General features: G+C 39.2%; 2 protein-coding genes across 2 annotated transcripts in view; both read left to right on the plus strand.

Annotated features, from left to right (window-relative positions):
* Positions 1 to 10161, plus strand: part of LOC133534904 (MICOS complex subunit Mic10-like) — a 25800-nt gene extending 15639 nt beyond the window's left edge. The window contains exons 2-4 of the mRNA XM_061874221.1: positions 9713 to 9760; positions 9834 to 9943; positions 10038 to 10161. Coding sequence (XP_061730205.1) covers positions 9713 to 9760; positions 9834 to 9943; positions 10038 to 10049 — 170 coding nt within the window. The 3' untranslated portion in view covers positions 10050 to 10161. The remainder of the gene's footprint in view (positions 1 to 9712; positions 9761 to 9833; positions 9944 to 10037) is intronic.
* Positions 10162 to 17912: 7751 nt separating this feature from the next.
* The window catches only part of nbl1 (NBL1, DAN family BMP antagonist), a 39061-nt gene continuing 36391 nt past the window's right edge, over positions 17913 to 20582 (plus strand). The window contains exon 1 of the mRNA XM_061875600.1: positions 17913 to 18389. The gene's annotated coding sequence lies outside the window, so the exon portion shown is untranslated. The remainder of the gene's footprint in view (positions 18390 to 20582) is intronic.

Genomic DNA, 20582 nt, shown 5'->3' on the forward strand with positions numbered 1-20582 from the left:
CACAATTTCCCAACTCATATGGAAACGGGGTTTGTATTCTTATATCCATTTATTTTTGTTCTGTTTTCCTTTAAATTTTCTTGAGTCCATTTCCTCGATTGTCTTAAAAAGAACAATAAAGCAAATGTAAACACAAGATCACATTAGCAGTGATTCAAACACACATAAAAGTTAACCTTTTTCAATTAAATAAAAATTTACGTAGCATCTCGAAACAACTAATATGATTTAAAATGGATAACTAGTTGAAAAACATAAATTATTAGGGTTACTCCAGGTTTTCTCCTACAGATAATCGATCGTGCCGTCACACCTGTAAATATATATATATTTTTCCATTACATATTTTAAAACATGAATACAAGGACTATATTGTATGAATTTATATTCTGTGTATATACTCTATTATCTACATACTACTGGCCATAACATGTTTGAAAAACATTTGAAATACCACAAAAACTCTCCTCTGTGCTTTATTTGTATATAAAAAATAAATTAAAAAAGTTCATCACCCGTTAGGAACGCAACAACCTGTCACTCGGCAAAAGTAAGGATAGAAATTTGAAAGTAAAGGTATTTCAAGGTAATAATGCATTTCTGGTTAAAGCTTGTGTAAACTACACTAAATATTTTGTCAGTAATTACCTACTATAACGTTTGGAGGTCTCTGTGTAGTGAGCATGTTGTCACTGTGCTTGTGGGTTTTCTCTGGGAACTTCAGTTTCCTCCCACATGCCATTAAAATGCACGTTAGGTTAATCGGAAACTGTAAATCAGGCCTATTCAACTGTCGCCCTGCGGGCCATATCCATATATGTTAGTGTATTATGATGGTCATCATCACCCAAATCGGCATTTAAACTGGGGTTGCTCATTAATGCAGTACTTCTGACACCCCACATGGGGGCAACAGCGAGGAATGTGTCGCGATGAAGCATCAGTGGGATGAGTAGAAGAAAACTACTCATTCATCCATCCATCCATTTCCTACCGCTTATTCCCTTTGGAGTCGCTGGTGCCTATCTCAGCTACAATCGGGCGGAAGGCGGGCTACACCCTGGACAAGTCGCCATCTCATCGCAGACTATTTATTCAACCCTGAAAAAAGGGGGTAGCACAATTGAGGAAGGAATGTCATCATGTATTTGATTAGGATACACCAGACTAATAAGACATTGCACCTCTTAAGTAAACACCCAGCAGGATTATGCGACAGCTGCAATGAGGTAGACTCAGTGAACCATGCAGTCATTCATTGAGGGAAACACAGTAGAGAAAGGAGAAAACTAAAAGAGGAAGTTAGAAGACATGGACAAAGGTAGGTTACTCTAAAAGGGCTACTAAGCAGCAACCAGAACATTTTAGTGAAGTTTCTTGAAGAGACATGTTAATGGAATATAATTTTGTATAGGAAGGTATATATGTATGTACTTACGTGAGGGAGAGCAAACAGAGGTTCACACTCCAATCCAGCAGATGGCGGAATTGCACCTTTAACGTTGAGTGGGCCGCCATAAAACAAGAACCCTGCACATGTTAATAAGACATATAATATCACTTAGAGGAGCTGTTTGCAACATTTACGCAGGTGCCTGGAGGGAGCCAACTTTACAATGTATTTATATCGCGCCCTCTTACGGCTTTTCATACGTAATGACTTAATTATGTGCGTACGTAAAACATGCATGCGCATTAGATTTAGGTGTTGTTTGCTAACAATTGCAGTTTGGATAGCTAGCATTAGCTGGCATTGAATGTATATTCTGTCATAACAAATAACTGTAAATTACAGTCATGGCCAAAAATATTGGCACCCCTGCTTTTCTGTCAGATAACACACCACTTCTCCCAGAAAATTGTTGAAATTACAAATGCTTTGGTATTAAAAATGTTTATTTTGTTTGCATTGGAACAACACAACAACCCCCAAAACCCACCCACCCCCTGAAAAAAAAAAGCCAAATCTGATATTACTTCACACAGACTGGAAAAAATTATAGCCACCCTCAACTTGATATTTGGTAGCACACCCTATGGAAAAAATAACTGAAATTAATGGCTTCCTGTAACCATCAATGAGTTTCTTACACCTTGCGACTAGAATTTTGGACCACTCTTGTTTTGCAAACTGCTTCAGGTCTCTCAGATTTCAAGGGTGCCATCTCTCCACAGATGTTCTAAAGGATTTATATCTGGACTCATTCATTGCCGCTTCAGAACTCTCCAGCGCTTTGTCTTAAGCCTTTTTTGTGTGCTTTTTGAAGTATGCTTTGGGTTGTTGTCCTGCTGGAAGACCCATGACCTCTGATGGAGACCCAGCTTTCTGACACTGGGCCCTACATTATGACCCAAAATTAGTTAGTAGTCCTCAGATTTCATGATGCCTTGCACACATTCAAGGCATCCTGTACCAGAAACAGCAAAGCAACCACAAAACATCAGTGAACCTCCACCATGTTTGACTGTAGGAGTGGTGTTCTTTTCTTTGAAGGCCTCATTTTGTTTTCTGTAAACAGTGTGATCATGTGCTTTACCAAAAAAGCTCCACTTTAGTGTCATCTGTCCTTAGGATGTTCTCCCAGAAGGATTTTGGCTTCCTCAGGTAAGCTTTTAGCAAATTCCAGTCTCGCTTTTTTATGTCTCTGTCAGCAGCGGGGTCCTACTCAGTCTCCTACCGTAGTGTCCCTTTTCATTGAGATGGCGACGGATAGTGTGAGCTGACACTGTTGTACCCTGTGTCACCCTGTGTCTGCAGGTCAGCATTAATTTGTTTGGATTTGGATACATTTTTCAATTTCGTCCACATCCAGGGAGTTTAGCTACAGTGCTATCTATGGGCTTTAAATTTATTGATGACATTGCACACAGTAGGCACAGGAACATGTAGATCTCTGGAGATGGACTTGTACAAACTCTGTTTCCATTTGAGTTGGGAAATTGTGTTAGATGTAAATATACACAGAATACAATGATTTTCAAATTCTTTTCAACCCATCTTCAGTTGAATCTACTACAAAGACAACATAGTTGATGTTCAATCTCATAAACTTTTATTTTTTTTTTGCAAATAATAATTAGGATTTCATGGCTGCAACACGTGCCAAAGTAGTTGGGAAAGGGCATGTTTACCACTGTGTTTCATCACATTTTCTTTTAACAACACTATAAACCTTTGGAAACTAAGGAGACACATTTTTGAAGCTTTTCAGGTGGAATTCTTTCCCATTCTTGTTTTATGTAGAGCTTCAGTTGTTCAACAGTCCGGGGTCTCCGTTTTGGTATTTTAGGCTTCATAATGTGCCTCACATTTTCAATGGGAGACAGGTCTGGACTACAGCCAAGCCAGTCTAGTACCCGCACTCTTCTACTATGAAGCCACGCTGTTGTAACAAGTGACTTGGCATTGTCTTGCTGAAATAAGCAAGGGCGTCCATGATAACGTTGCTTGGATGGAAACATATGTAGCTCCAAAACCTGTATGGACCATTCAGCATTAATGGTGCCTTCACAGATGTGTAAGTTACCCATGCCTTTGGAACTAATACACCCCCATACGATCACATATGCTGGCTTTTCAACTTTGCACCCAGAACAGTCCTGATGGTTCTTTTCCTCTTTGGTCCGGAGAACACGACGTTCACCGTTTCCCCCAAAAAAATTGAAATGTGGACTTGTCAGACCACAGAACACTTTTCCACTTTGCATCAGTCCATCTTAGCTTAGCTCGGGCCCAGTGAATGAATGGCTTTGGCTTTGCATAGTAGTTTTAACTTGCACTTACAGATGTAGCGACCAACTGTAGTTACTGACAGTGGTTTTATGAAGTGTTCCTGAGCCCATGTGGTGATATCCTTTACACACAGATGTCGCTTTTTGACGCAGTACCGTTATATCATCGCTTATGGGCAGTGATTTCTCCAGATTCTCTGAAATTTTTGATGGTATTACGGACTGTACATGGTGAAATTCCTTAATTTCTTGCAATAGCCCGTTGAGAAATGTTGTTCTTAAACTGTTTGACAATTTGCTCATGCATATGTTCACAAAGTGATGACCGTTTCCCAATCTTTGTTTGTAAATGACTGAGCATTTCACGGAAGCTGCTTTTACACCCAATCATGGCACCCACCGCTTCCCAATTAGCCTGCACTCCTGTGGGATGTTCCAAATAAGTGTTTGATGAGAATTCCTCAACTTTATCAGTATTTATTGCCACTTTTCCCAACTTCTTTGTCACGTGTTACTGGCATCAAATTCTAAAGTTAATGATTATTTGCCCCAAAAAAGTGTTTATCAGTTTCAACATCAAATATGTTGTCTTTGTATCATATTCAACTGAATATGGGTTGAAAATGATTTGCAAATCATTGTATTCCGTTTATATTTACATCTAATACAATTTCTTAACTCATATGGAAACGGGGTTTGTAGTCTTGAGATAGTCCATGCTTTTCTACAATCTTGGTTCTCAAATCTTCTGAGTTCCTTGCTCTTTTTTCTTTTCTCCATGCTCAGTGTGGTACACACAACACAAAGGTTGAGTCAACTTTTCTCCATTTTAAATGACTGCACGTGCGATTTCTATATTGCCAGCACCTGTTACTTACTACAGGTGACTTTAATTACAAATTAAAGGAGCATCACAACTATTTCTTACAATTTTGAAAAAGTGGCAATAATTTTGTCCAGTCTTTTTTTGGAGTTCTGTATAAAATAATATCAGATTTGGCTTTTTTGGGGTATGTTTGTGTTGTTCAATGCAAACAAAATAAATATACTTGTAGATACCAAAGCATTAGTAATTTCAACAATTTTCTGGGAGAAGTGGTGCATTATCTGACAGAAATGCTGGGGTGCCAATATTTTTGGCCTTGACTATGTGTGCACGCACTCCCTGCGCGTACGTGTTGTCAAGACCGTGTGAGTGACTGCTGCAAACACCAATTGTTTTATTTGGGACAGTAAAACTTGTTAAATAATCTTTGTAATTGTGAAAAATATGAACAGTTGTCAAACAAATGTGTTCTGTTAAACCTCTAATTGTAACAAAAGCTTGCCTGTGGTGTTTTTGTTATATTATTTGCTTTGAAAAATGTAACTGAGGAAGTTGAAAACATCACCTTTAATTCAACCTATTTACATATAAAATTATGAAGAAAATACGTAAGGTTTTAATTCCAAACATTGGAAAAAAACTCCAGGCACGAAGCCATCTGCAATGGTTGAATATGAGGGTCTTTTTCAGGGTAAAGAAAGGAGTGACGAGCACAGAGGTCGCTAAACATTACGTGAGTCGAGGTGTCATATTTTAACACAAGTTTATATAACTAATGTCACCTCGGCTTTACATGTCTGGTTTTAGATGTTTAAATGAAAAAATACAGCTATATTTACATTTTACATTCCTATTTTAACGCGGGAATGTTCAATTGGCAGAACATTAAAAAAGAAGACGAGAAACAGTATTTGTGTCAAGAAACAACTAATAGCCAAGTAAAAAGGTGGCAGCTCATTGTTAACAAGAGTCTTTAGTAAGGGTAAATGTGTTAATTTATACATTGAATGTGTCATTTGTGTTTTCGGCATCTAAAGTGTAGTTATTCTTGATAAATGTGTATTGAAATTATTTGTTTAAAACAGATTTATTTCTGTCTTTATTTCTTATGAGAAACAAAAGTTTGAAGACCATTAGCAAATCTTGCAAGACAAGAAATAATACCGATCCCCAAGTTGTCCAGCTTGCATGTACAGTGGGGCAAAAAAGTATTTAGTCAGCCACCGATTGTGCAAGTTCTCCCACTTAAAATGATGACAGAGGTCTGTAATTTTCATCATAGGTACGCTTCAACTGTGAGAGACAGAATGTGGAAAAAAAAAAATCCAGGAATTCACATTGTAGGAATTTTAAAGAATTGATTTGTAAATTATGGTGGAAAATAAGTATTTGGTCAACCATTCAAAGCTCTCACTGATGGAAGGAGATTTTGGCTCAAAATCTCACGATACATGGCCACATTCATTCTTTCCTTAACACGGATCAATCGTCCTGTCCCCTTAGCAGAAAAACAGCCCGAAGCATGTTTCCACCCCCATGCTTCACAGTAGGTTTGGTGTTCTTGGGATGTAACTCACTACTCTTCTTCATCCAAACACGAGTTGACTTTATACCAAAAAGTTCTATTTTGGATTCATCTGACCACATGACATTCTCCCAATTCTCTACTGTATCATCCATGTATCCATTGTGGTATAAACTCAACTCGTCGTGTTTGGAGGAAGAAGAATACTGAGTTGCATCCCAAGAACACCATACCTACTGTGAAGCATGGGGGTGGAAACATCATGCTTTGGGGCTTTTTTTCTGCTAAGGGGACAGGACGATAGATCCGTGTTAAGGAAAGAATGAATGGGGCCATGTATCGTGAGATTTTGAGCCAAAACCTCCTTCCATCAGTGAGAGCTTTGAATGGTTGACCAAATACTTATTTTCCACCATAATCTACAAATAAATTCTTTAAAATTCCTACAATGTGAATTCCTGAATTTTTTTTCACATTCTGTCTCTCACAGTTGAAGTGTACCTATGATGAAAATTACAGACCTCTGTCATCATTTTAAGTGGGAGAACTTGCAAAATCGGTGGCTGACTAAATACTTTTTTGCCCCACTGTAATTCAGAAGAAAAAAAAAAGTCTGAATGGCCAAGACTGTAATTGCCTCCCGGAAAGACAAACCAACTCATATGTTATTATTATACTGATTTTAACTTATTTTTAATCTTACTGTATAACAATAACAAAGTAATTTTGATGGTGCTAGTTCTCAACAAACATGAGTTTAACCCACATTGTTTGATCTAAAAAGTTCCACTATTTAATTTCATATGCAGTACTTTGGAATTTGACCACATGTGACTCTGACATAAATATAACAATGAATCATCCATTCTTCCTGAAAGAGAAGTGCTTTAATAAACTCTTGGCCTATGAAATGTCTAGCGGTCATATCTCCTCGACGTCCTGTTGTTTAACAGTTTTCTTGTAAAGGACGCCAAACTAGTTTCACTTAGCGCCAGGCAAGGACCAGCTACATAAAGAGGCTAGCAAGGAAGATGTGGAAGGAGAACAAAAAGTCAAAGCGTGATCCAAGCTGAGACTAATGGAAAATGGCAAAATACTTAGATTGGCAAACAATCCACTTGACTCTGCGTGACGCCACCGTCGGCACAATAAAATGTGCTTCTTGCCGGGAGGAAAACATCTGCATTCTTTGAGCTCAGTCTAGCAAACTGCCAGCTGTGCAAAAGTGCCTCTCGTGGCCGCCGCAGCTCTGCAGCATATGTTCTGCTAAAGGCAATTGTTAAAGCTTGTTTATGGTGAATCTAATGTCATTTGCCAAGCTGATTAACAGTGTTTGAGACCACACCACCCATCCACCATTTATGTGAGAATGATAATCTTATTGTGGTGTTGCTAATATTTAGTTTGGTTACTTGCAACATAGTGTTCTGTAACCACTGGTAAACATTTTTTGTATGTGTCAACAATCCATGTGACTAAAAAGGTAGTGGGTGGAATTTTGTCAAACAAACAATTATCCCAAAAAGGGACACTGAGCCTGGTGAGGATTTCAGCCTTGCTGCTTGTAGTTGTTCTACTGCCATACAAATCTTTTCATTATACCCACTGGAGGACAAGCTGATTCCAAAGGACATGCAGTGTTCCCTCAAAAAAAGAGCGAAAGAAACATTGGGTCTGAAGTTGAACAAAATAATTGTATTAAAGTAAATGCATATGGTATAGTGCTGATCTGGACTGATAAATTGAAGATGAGCTTGTCATATTTGACGTTTCTAAAGCTGTGTAATCGAAAACAGTCCGAGGGTTCTGGTTGAAGTGCATTGGTCATGCTGCATAGCTCTCTGAATCCAATTAAGAGTCAAGAGGGGCCCAAATCGCTGGTTTTATGTTTTCTGTGCTTGCTGTTCTGCCATTGGGTGTGGTGTGGCCTGCAGCAAGGTGTAGCTCTGCACACAAACACATACTTCCTAAAGTATCTCTCCAAATGGAGACAAAACAAGCTTTGGCGATTTGTGTGCCACTGGCCAACTGTATGTCACATGGCATTGACCCCACCGGAGCATAATTCTGAGCTACGCATAGCACCGTTTAACATCCACTCCGCCCTCTTGACCCTTTTCCCACCGAGCACCGCATACAGAAAAATAGAAAGATTTTATACATTTTGTGCATTAAAGATGCTAAAATCAATCCAAGTTAGGACAATATATGCAAAGATATCTGAGTAAAATACCCACATCCTAGCTTTGGGTATAAAATTTGGCAAAGCAAATTAGAATGCTGTAATTGCTCCGATGGTAGGGCGGTTGTCCAGAAACATGAAGGTTCCTGGTACTAAACCAACTCCTGCCATCTTAGACACTTCACCAACCTTGCTCCCAGTTGCACCCACACTGGTGTGGGGAACTGCAGCTGTAAATGCACAACTATGCTACAATCTGCTTCTTTTACAGTATGTACATCATAATGTTCATTAATGTGCAATGTCCTAAATCAATCTAACAGGTTTAAAACCAAAGTATTTTTTCTCATGAGAAATAACGCAAAGCCAGTTAATCAGTCCCAGACACCCAAAAATATGAAACAAAATACATTTTAGAAAAACAACTCTGAGAGAGAGCAAAGCCACGAAATCTGTAAAAAATGTCCTGACTTCAGACAGAGAAACGGGTCTCCCCTATAATCTGATCATAAACGCTTAGCAATGGTAATAACTGCAGTTGTACATGCATTAAACATGAAATAGGCAATACATATCAAATATAACAGAAATGTACAAATGAGCATTTAATATCAATTTTACCTTTCTATTGGCGTGGCACGGTTGGTAGAGTGGCCCTGCCAGCTAGTTGAGGGTTCCAGGTTTGAGTCCCACTCCTGTTATCCTAGTCACTGCCGTTGTGTCTTGGGGCAAGACACTACCCACCTGTAACCAGTACCAGCCACACTGGTTTAAATGTAGCTTAATTTTAAGTTTCCTGAGGGAACTCTCCTGAAGGAATCAATAAAGTACTATGTATCTAAAGATGTAGACCACGGGTTTCAGTGTGTAAAACACTAGAAAAAAGAGCTATATAAATATAATTTGCTTCACTGTTGGAAAGGAAAGAGCAATCACTTTGCTACGATTTATTTTTTTAATATAATGTTTTTCACCTCTATAAAAGTGCTGGCATTCTCTGTCACAACTTTGTTTGGCCCCGTGGTGGATTATTTTGCAGAGAACACTGGGGTGTCTGAGAACCAAGGTGAAACTTGGGATACACTTAGAGTAGTCAATGTACAGTTTGTATAGATACACTGTCCACTAGAAATACCCCTACTTCATTTTTGTTTTACCAACTTTCACTTTTTGGAATTGTGTCTAAAGCTTTCATTGACTGTAAGAGATGTCCTTAAATGGTTTTGTGTGTTCTAATTTGAACATGTATGCAAGCTTGGCCATTATTTCTCCCTGCAACAGAAGCTTATTATTTATCATTCCTTTATTCAGGTAATAGTTCATTTAAAAAAAAAAAAATTAAGGTTTTGTCGAAAACCTCTTTACAGTATTCATTTTAGATATCTGTATATGCAAGCCACTTTTAACTTGGAAGTGCTGTTAATGCTGTTTGTCTTCTCCTTTGCAGCAACAGGCCTCGGTGTGGGCATCGTCTTCTCTCTCATTTTCTTTAAACGTAAGTCGTGGCAGTAAAGAGAAGCAGGCTCTCCTCGTCTGCTTAATGAATGAGCGTTTTGTCCGGCCCGCAGGACGCACATGGCCCGTCTCGTTTGGCTCCGGTTTGGGTCTTGGCATGGGCTACGCCAACTGCCAGAACGACTTCAAGTCGCCGTATTTGACTCACGGCCACCTGGTGAAGGTGAGCGTGACTTGGCGTGCAAGAAGCGCTCTTGCTGTCTAGCCTTCTGTCGCACATGCACACCTCAGGCTACTTGTTTTCTGTTTCCTCTCAGGACCAGCAGTGAAGGATTAACAGGGATGCGGATTCACTACACAGGCATCTGTTTTCTGTTGCCCTGTCGCTTTAAGTCCAGCTCAGGGCAGTTGGTGTATATTTAATAAAGTAACAAAGGAGAACTCTCTGTCTCTCTGAGAGCAATGCAATGCGAATAGGGTGTGGGAGGTAATATTGTGTGTTAATGAGTTCAGAGACTTGAACTCCTGCTGCTTTGGAATGAAGGCCAGGTTCAACATCTGCAGCCATGCTGTAGAGTGGGAGAAGAAAGACTGTAGGACAGGGGTGTCCAAAGTGCGACCCGGGGGGCATTTGCGGCCCGCAGCTAATCATTTACCGGCCCGCCACACATTCTGCAAAAATTGCAAAATTGATAGTATTGCAAAAATGTAAAAAAAGCATTTTAAAAAAGTGGAATGAGGTGAAATCTACTGAGAAAAAGTGGCAATGTTGACACAACGCTGCCATGCAGGCAGTTTTTTTTTGTTCCTTTTGTCTTAATTTTCTGTTTTTTCTATTGCTCAAAAGAAAGGACAAAAAAAAAATCAATGTTATAATGAATTATTACTTGAAAATTATCACTTTAAAATGTTTTATGTGGAAAAAATATTGCATATATTGTGTGGTTGCCATATTAAAACATAAAAGTTTTGACAAAAGAGCATAAAACAAACATAATAGTTCAAACTCAAAATTGGCAGATATATCGGAAGTTGATCTTGAAATTTAAGTGTTAAAAGTAAAAAAAACAAACTAATAAAAATGTATCACTTTAAGAGTGGGGAACCTTTTGGATCTCAAATATATTTAGTTGGATTTTATTTAACTTTTCACTGTTATTACTCAAAAATATTAAATAATTAAAATCAATGGTGTCCTGCATTATTGATCTTTGAGGGCTTTAATTGCTAAATAAAGGAACTCTCCTGAAGGAATCAATAAAGTACTATCCATCTAAATACTGCATATTTCAGTTTTACTATAAGAAACAAAATTGGCTTTGACAGAAAAGGCGTAAAACCTTATTTGTTTTACTTTATATTAACCTCAAGTTGATATATAGATTTACTGTAAGCATTAAATAAAAATAAAAAAAACTAATAATTTGACTTATTTTTAACATTTTAGTGACTGACACCCTCTATGCTCCCCAGGAACCCTAAGGATTAAAAAAATAAATAAAATCATTTTGTTATGATTTGAAAATTAAAATGATCCAAATGGCCCCCGCATGCTTACATTTTTCCGTGTGCTGCCCTCTGTGGAAAATGTTTGGACACCCCTGCTGTGGGAGAAATATGTTAAAAATAATGGGAAAGAAAGACACTTGCTTAAAAAAGTTCATCTAAAATGAATTGTGGAAACTGACTTATCTAGTTGATTATAATGCTTTTCATAAGTTATGATCCTTTAGAATGTTGCAAAAATTTGCATTCCCCAAAACGGTCTATTTCTATATTATATAGAAAAGAGTGAACAGTATTGGCCTGAACTGTGGATAAAGTATCGCACAAAAGTCACATTTAAGCTACCTTTTTATTACAGTATATCTTGTCAAGGGACAATAGTGAGTTTAATATAATTTAGAGCAGGGCTGGGTATTGGCAATGCCTTCATGACACAATCTTAACAAGTTTACACTATTGTGATGTTTTTACATGTTCACAGCTCAATTTAAAATGCATCCTAAAATCCAAGTTTTATATTATACACTAGATGACAGTAATAATTCAATAGACAAACTTAGTGTACAGATTGTACAGAAAGTCAAGTTTCTTGCCACTTAATGTAAAAAGCGCTCTACTTACCACCAATAACCCCACGCAAGGAGGTAGCAGTGCAACGACACTTTGCAAAGTGGAGGTGCAAAAGTCGTTCTCAAAAAAATACATTGTTAGAAGAAGTATCCATATATTTCCCCATTACTAATTTAAAAATACCTGTAGTTCAAAATTATTCATAGTCATTCTCCAAAACAATTATATCCAATGGCCTGCATTTTGTATTGATTATAATACTCTACATTCATTATCACAATAATTTAAAATGGCGCTTAAGATTGCATTTCTGGTAAAATATGAAAATGAATATTTTCACAACATAAAGCATGAAAATGTCATGATTCGTATGGTTTTAAATCGGTTAATCACTATTTGATTCGATTCGATCCACACTTAAATGTTGAAAATGTCTCATCTGTTCCAAAATACAAATACACTTAGATTTTTTATGCATCATAAAAAATGTTTGGACATCTTAAACCTCAAGTGTCAAAAGTGCAATTTTGAAATAAGAAAGGAATTGTCTCAGTGCAAAATAACAGTAAATAAGAAATTGTATTTTGTTAGCGCAGTCACACCGGATGTAAAGCACAGCAATTTTATTGACAAGACCAGAAGTCTCTACTCCCTGTGGAAATATGTGAACAAAAGTGATCACCGTCTTTTCTTCAAGTGGTGATCTGAAGGCTTTGAGTTACATTTACAGTATAATCAGTAATGATAACCGTTTCAGTCCGATGTTTACGTTGCATGATCATGACACAGTATCGGTATCGTATCTGAAGGGACACCCCTAAAAAAGATCTGCAAATATTTGCAGAAAACTTAGATATAATTTAATCTGTGTACAGCTTGTGTAGCAATACACATTCACTGCTATACATTTTCTATTCTATTATATTACAATCCCCACTGCCATTATTGTCTAACAACTGGCAACATAAATGAGTACCAGGACAGTCAAAATATGGTGGCGGTAGTGTCATAGTGTGTGGCTGCATGAGCGTTGCCGGTACTCAAGAACTGCGGTTCATTGAGGGAAATATGAATTCTACCATGTCCTGAAGGTGGTAGATTGTCAAAGTGTGTATCCTCCACACATTTGAGCACCTCTGAAATTGTAACCAGAAGGACTTAAAGTGGCAGAGTGTAAGGTGTGTAACATTTACCAACTGCAGCAGTGATGTCATCATGAAGAACGAGAAGAGGATTCTAGTAAGAAACAACTTGTGGGTCTCTGTAAATAAAGTTGATTCTTACAGTTTCTACTTTTCTGGGCTTCTTACAATATTTTATTACTTAAAATGCCATTTGTCTCCGTTTGTGAGGTCACCTGAGAGAAGTCGTTATTGTTCAAGTTTGCATTCTTCCCCACTGGAGTCTTCCAAGCCTGCTTTTATAGATCTTGCTTTGTCTGCTGGAACAGAAAATAGGTTCCCCTAAAGTTTGGAAGTATCGGATTGTCCTGGGCCAGTAAATCCATTAATAAAGATGTATTTTTATATAGCCCTTAATCACAAATGTCTCAAAGGGCTTCACAAGCTCACAACGACATCCCCTGATCTCAACCCACATCCGGGCAAGGAAAAACTCAAAAGACCCCTGCTGGGGGAAAATACAAGACCTTGAAAAGGGACCGCAGATGTACGGACCCCCAAGTAAGTATCATTATGGAACTGTTTAATAATTTCGCATTTCCCTCGACATTATGACCCATTGATCGCGGGGCTTCTTACAAATTCCAAGTTTCTTTACTGATTTAAACATTTCAATGTCACAGCATTGTTTATTTAAAACATGAGGCTGTATGTAATACCTGGAATTTCACATTTTACAGCCCGGAAATTCTAAACATTTTCACATCTCCAAAATGCCCACGTTTCATCAATTTACCTTTTCTATCACACTAATTCCCTTTTGATTGTGAGCGTTTTTTCAAACCACTCAAACATCAAAACATTTAGGCTCACAATTTATAAAACTCCTTGAAAATAAAAATAATATTTCTGAAATCCTACATTTTAGCAAATTACCTGTATCTTTTGATCTTCAGAATTGTTACAACTTTCACATTTTTCATTCAATTCAATCCAGCTTCAAAATATTCGGGTTAACTTTCAGCATTCTAGAAATCCAGTTTTCTTAGAATTCTGCTTTTTCTGGTACAGAAGAATCCCCATTACAGTGGATGGCCTTTGTCCACGTGAAATCCCACAATTTCCATGACGCAAATGATCTTCAATCTTCAGAACTGTTACCACCTCTAAATTTCTCAACTGATTTAAAACATGTGCCTCATTCAAAACAATCAGGTCATTTGTTTTTGACATTTCACAAATACAGTTTTCCAGAGATTCTGCATTATCTGGTGAAAAAAAATCCCCGTAAAAACGCGTGGCCTTGGCCCACATTTGTCAACCGATTTAAAACAACGCCAACATAACGGGCTCAGTTGGTAGAGTGGCCGTGCCAGCAACTTGAGGGTCCTAGGTTCGATCCCTGCTTCCACCATCCTAGTCACTGCCGTTGTGTCCTTGGGCAAGACACTTTACCCACCTGCTCCGAGTGCCACCCACACTGGTTTAAATGTAACTTAGATATTGGGTTTCACTATGTAAAGCACTTTGAGTCACTCGAGAAAAAGCGCTGTATAAATATAATTCACTTCATGTAACAAATTCAGATGAACAATTTTCAAACTGCTGAAAATTCACAAATTTTATTTTGTTCTCCACAATTCTTACTCCTACCACATGTTCTCAACAGATTCAAAACACGTGAGCATCAAAACATTCAAGTTAGCATATTTTCCGGACTGTGGATGAATGGTCTATTTTTTAAATCTTATTTCATATATTAAAGTTAAGATAAAGTACCAATGGCCCTGCGATGAGGTGGCGACTCGTCCAGGGTGTACCCCGCCTTCCGCCCGATTGTAGCTGAGATAGGCGCCAGCGCCCTCCGCGACCCCGAAAGGGAATAAGCGGTAGAAAATGGATGGATGGATGGATAAAGTACCAATGATTGTCACACACACACACTAGGTGTGGTGAAATTTGTCCTCTGCATTTGACCCATCCCCTTGTTCACCCACTGGGAGGTGAGGGGAGTATTGAGCAACAGCGGTGGACGCCCCCGGGAATCATTTTTGGTGATTTAACCCCCATTTCCAACCCTTGATGCTGACTGCCAAGCAGGGAGGTAATGGGTCCCATTTTTATAGTCCTTGGCATGACTCGGCCGGGGTTTGAACTTCCAACCTACCGATATCAGAGCGGACACTCCAACCCAGGGGTGTCAAACTCAAATACTGAGTGGGCCAAAATTTAAAACTGAACAAAGCCGCGGGCCAAGGTTGAACAAATTAACCTTTTAATAGGGACCCAAACAAGTTTTGCAATGAATATTGAACATGCAAGGCTTAAATAGGACAGCATGGTGGGACAGGTGTTAGTGCATCTGCCTCACAATACGAAGGTCCTAAGTAATCCTGGGTTCAATCCCGGGCTCGAGATCTTTCTGTGTGGAGTTTGCATGTTCTCCCCGTGACTGTGTGGGTTCCCTTCGGGTACTCAGGCTTCCTCCCATGCAACAGGCAGAGCTTATATAACGTAATAGTGCAAAATCAACTTTCAAAAACAAACAAAAAAACATCAGTGGTATATTAAATACAATTTAATTAAAAAAAATATTGCCTCTTTTCTATTTGCAGCTTTCTGAGGTAAAATCAACATGAACTTTTTTCACAGGCTAATAAATTCGAAAATAAAATAAAAATGAGGTGGGCGGGGTTTGGTGGTAGCGGGGGGGGGGGGGGGGTGTATATTGTAGCGTTCCGGTAGAGTTAGTGCTGCAAGGGGTTCTGGGTATTTGTTCTGTTGTGTTGATGTCGTGTTACGGTGCGGGTGATCTCCCAAAATGTGTTTTGTCATTCTTGTTTGGTGTGGGTTCACAGTGTGGCGCATATTTGTAACAATGTTAAATTTGTTTATACGGCCACCCTCAGTGTGACCTGTATGGCTGTTGACCAAGTATGTGTGTGTGAAAGCCGCATATATTATGTGACTTGGCCAGCACGCTGTTTATATGGAGGAAAAGAGGATGCTAAAGGCAGTGCCTTTAAGGCATGCTCCCAATATTGTTGTCCAGGTTGAAATCGGGAGAATGGTTGCCCAGGGAGATTTTCGGGAAGGGCACTAAACTTTAAGAGTCTCCCGGGAAAATCGGGAGGGTTGGCAAGTATGAGTATTAGCGGTGAATGTGGTGTTACCGGCGGGCCAGCTCTAATGTTAATTTGATATTGCCTCAAGGGCCAAATGAAATTAAACGGCGGGCCAAATTTGGTCCGCGGGCCAGAGTTTGACACCCATGCTCTAACCACTAGGCCACTGAGTAGGTCAATATTAGGCGCACCGGATTATAGAGCGCATTAAAGGAGTCATATTATTATTATTATTTTCTAAATTGAAAATACTTCCTTGTGGTCTACATAACATGTAATGGGGGTTTTTTGGTCAAAATGTTGCATAGATTATGTTTTACGGATCATCTTCAAGCTGCTTTTTGACAGTCGCTTCAGGATATACCGTTTTGTGGGCGGTCTTTTTACGTGGCACACCTTCGACAGAGTCTTCTCCCCGTCATCTTTGTTGTAGCGGTGTAGCGTGCAAGGACGGAAGTGGAAGAAGTGTCAAAAGATGGCGCTAACTGTTTTAATGACATTCAGACTTTACGTAAATCAATAACCGAGCAGCATCTCCTTATCCGTGAACGACAACACCGGAAATGTGTCTCGTGAAAAACCGTCCGACCGGAACTCTATTATTATTAAAGTTCCGTAGGTGCATAATTTAAACTCACTATACCGGTATTTTTTAGTGCTTTCATGGCGAGTTTACTGACGGATATAAGTAAGAACTTTACCCTACTTTATATTAGAAATGGCAACAGCAGAGGATGAATGTCCCATAACAAGAAGGTAGAGAAAAAGAAGAAACTTATCGACTACGGAGTCGGCACCGATTACAAAGGCGGACTCACGCAATTTTTCAGGATTTATACAGATCCCAAATACAGATCAGAAGGTAAGACAAGTTGGTTTCGCATAATATTGCGAAACAAAATGGCAGATAATGTCTTACCTTATGCACACACCTTAATAATACTCGTATGTTTAATGCGCTGACAACCCATCTAGTGGTGCGGCCTCATAGCTTACCAAAGTCGTACTAAAACATTTTGATAGATTTTTGAGCGCCGTGTGTAAAGTTCTATATTTTCAATGGAAGATTTAAAATGTTGGTGTTGTTTACTAGAGACATACTGCCATCATAGTGGCAATATACACTTATTTCTTATGTTTGACTGCCATCTACTGCTCACACCTATCATTACACAATGTACCGGCGTGTAATGATACACGCTAGTACATTGGGGACGGTGTGGCGCAGTGGAAAAGTGGCAGTGCGCAACCCGAGGGTCCCAGGTTCAATCCCTACCTAGTACCAACCTCTTCACGTCCGTTGTGTCCTTGAGCAAGACACTTCACCCTTGCTCCTGATGGGTGCTAGTTAGCGCCTTGCATGGCAGCTCCCTCCATCAGTGTGTGAATGTGTGTGTGAATGGGTAAATGTGGAAGTAGTGTCAAAGCGCTTTGAGTACCTTGAAGGTAGAAAAGTGCTTTACAAGTACAACCCATTTATCATTTATTTATTTACCAAATAAATTCGCTCTGAGGTGGGTATGTTCAACCAAACGTATTGCTTACATTAGGTGCACCGGGTTATAAGACGCACTGTCGAGTTTTGAGGGGAAAAAAAGGATTTTATGTGCGCCCTATGATCCGGAAAATGTTGTTTTTCTGGGATTCCACATTTTTCGGTGAAAAAAATCTCTATTAAAATTGATGCCGTTTGTTCACATTTCTCAAAATTTTCAAGCCATTCCAACACAGTTAAAAAAAATTAGGATTACAATAATCAAAAACCCAAAAATTCCAACTTTTCCTGCTATTCTGCATTTTCCATAATGCAAATTCTCTTTTATCTCCAGATTTCTTACTACTTCCACATTTCTCAACTGATTCCAACCATGCCAGCGTCACGACATCCAGGCTTTCTGTCTGGTTTCGCCATTCTAGAAATACACAGATTTCCACATTTTCTGGTGGCCTTAACCGATTCAAACCATACAAAAAAAAAAAAAAAAAATCAAGTGAATAATTGACCTATTCATATATGTTCCCACATGTCAATACAATCGTACATTTTGCATAAAGCTACATTTTCGTTTCTTGAGCATTCTCAAGTTATTGTCTTTCCTCGTACGTTTTAGGTTTCCTTGCTGCATGTGTGCCTTTGCAGAGCATGATGAGGACGACCCGCTTGTGTAATCACTGGCAGCCTCATCAAGATTGAGTACATGTGCTCGGACCACTCCTGTGCACGGATTGAAGAGAAGCGCTGGTTAGCGTGGACATTCGTAGATGTTTAGCCCCCTGGTGAAGCAGAATCCCGGGAATGCAGACAAGGGCCGTTTCTGGACTGTAACTTGGGTCTTATAGCTAACAGGTGAGTACAGGACTTTTGCATGTCTGAGCACACTTTGTCGTGTAAGACAACATGGAGGACATGTTTTCAGTAGGTCCTCGCGCAACACATTCCAGCTCACAAAAGAACAGAGGGTTTAAAGGTCTTTTACTGCCAGAAAGTGAGCCTGTCGCTCATCCCCTGTTCATAGAAAGATGTGTTTGCTGGTGAAACAGATAAGGGCGCCGGTGGACGGCCGCCAGGCTCGACACCTGTGCAGTAGGGACTTGGTGACAGGTAAGGTGAACGCATAAAGCCAGGGTTGTTTTTTATTTGCAGTGCGTAAGGCATCACCTTCCTGTCTTTGCCAGTCATTGCATGCCCGCCTGCGCACGTCTCGGCTCACGTTTTGCACTGAAGCTCATCAGCACATCTAAGGAGCTTGATGTACAGCTTAAGTTGTTCAACAGTCCGGGGTCTCCGTTGTGGTATTTTAGACTTCACAATGCGCCACACATTTTCAATGGGAGACAGGTCTGGACTACAGGCAGGCCAGTCTAGTACCCACACTCTTTTACCATGAAGCTAATCTGTTGTAACATGTGACTTAGCATTATCTTGCTGAAAAAAGCAGGGGCGTTCATGATAATATTGCTTGGATGGCAACATATGTTGCTCCAAAACCTGTATGTACCTTTCAGGATTAATAGTGCCTTGACAGATGTGTAAGTTACCCATGCTTTGGGCACTAATATACCCCCATACCATCACAGATGCTGACTTTTGAACTTCGCACGTAGAAAAATCCGGATGATTCTATTCCTCTTTGTTCCGGAGGACACAACGTCCACAGTTTCCCAAAAACAATTTGAAATGTGGACTTGTCAGCCCACAGAACACTTTTCCACTTTGCATCAGTCTATCTTAGATGAGTTCGGGCCCGTTTCTGGGTGTTGTTGATAAATGGCTTACACTTTGCACAGTAGCGTTTTAAGTTGCATTTACAGATGTAGCGCTCAACTGTAGTTACCAACAGTGGTTTTCTGAAGTGTCCCTGAGCCCATGTGGTGATATCCTTTACACACCGGTGGCGCTTTTTGATGCAGTACCACCTGAGGGATCAAAGGTCCGTAATACAATTGCTTACGTGCAGTGATTTCTCCAGATTCTCTGAACCTTTTGATGATTTTACGGACCGTTGATGGTGAAATCCCTAAACTCCTCCCAATAGCTGGTTAAGAAATGTTGTTCTTGCATTTGCTCAGGCATTTGTTCACAAAGTGGTGACCCTCGCCCCATCCTTTTTTGTGAAGCTGCTTTTATACCCAATCATGGCACCCACCTGTTCACCTGTGGGATGTTCCAAAAAAGTGTTTGATGAGCATTCCTCAATTTTCTCAATCTTTTTTGTCAATTGTGCCAGCTTCTTTGAAACATGTTGCAGGCATCAAATTCCAAATGAGCTAATATTTGCAAAAAATACCTACGTTTTCCAGTTTGATTGTTAAGTATCTTGTCTTTGCAGTCTATTCAATTGAATATAGGTTAAAAAGGATTTGCAAATCATTGTATTCTGTTTTTATTTACCATTCACACAATGTGCCGATTGGTTTTGGGGATTGCACAATAGTGTTCCTTATATAAAACAGTACACAAATTGAATATATTAAAATGTGTTGTGTTTAATTTTTATCAACAATATGCACAATCATGCTTCACTCAAATTTTTAGGTATTTGGTACTGGTAGGTATTGGCTTGATTAATCATTGCCCAAGCATAAATATTGCTAAATGAACTAAAGCATTCACTATTACAGTATTAATGGCCACCAAATGAAAACAAACTACAGCAATCCGAGTGCACTTTTCAGTATCTTGGCCACTGACTGGCTCAGCCTCAGGCTGCACTCGTTGGAATAAAAGAGTTAGAAGTGGCTTTGCTTGTGTTATTTAATGTCGAGAGGGCCCTCATAATATTAGACACCACATTTAAGATTAAAAATAATTATTATGCTCTTGCTGTGAAAATATTTGATACATAATTAATTATTCAAACTTTACAGAAATTCTTTCTGGCGAGGCGTGTTCCGTTGTAATTCTGCACCTCTGCATCTGCAAATGTTTTTCTTTGTTATTTAATGCACATGTTTCACATAACCTAATAAATCCTTACAGTTGTTTATTTTTTTTTGCCGGGTAACTGAAAGCGGCACCATCATGCCTTGCTACACTTGG

The sequence above is a fragment of the Nerophis ophidion genome, linkage group LG16, assembly GCF_033978795.1.
Source record: "Nerophis ophidion isolate RoL-2023_Sa linkage group LG16, RoL_Noph_v1.0, whole genome shotgun sequence".
NCBI classification, from domain to species: domain Eukaryota; kingdom Metazoa; phylum Chordata; class Actinopteri; order Syngnathiformes; family Syngnathidae; genus Nerophis; species Nerophis ophidion.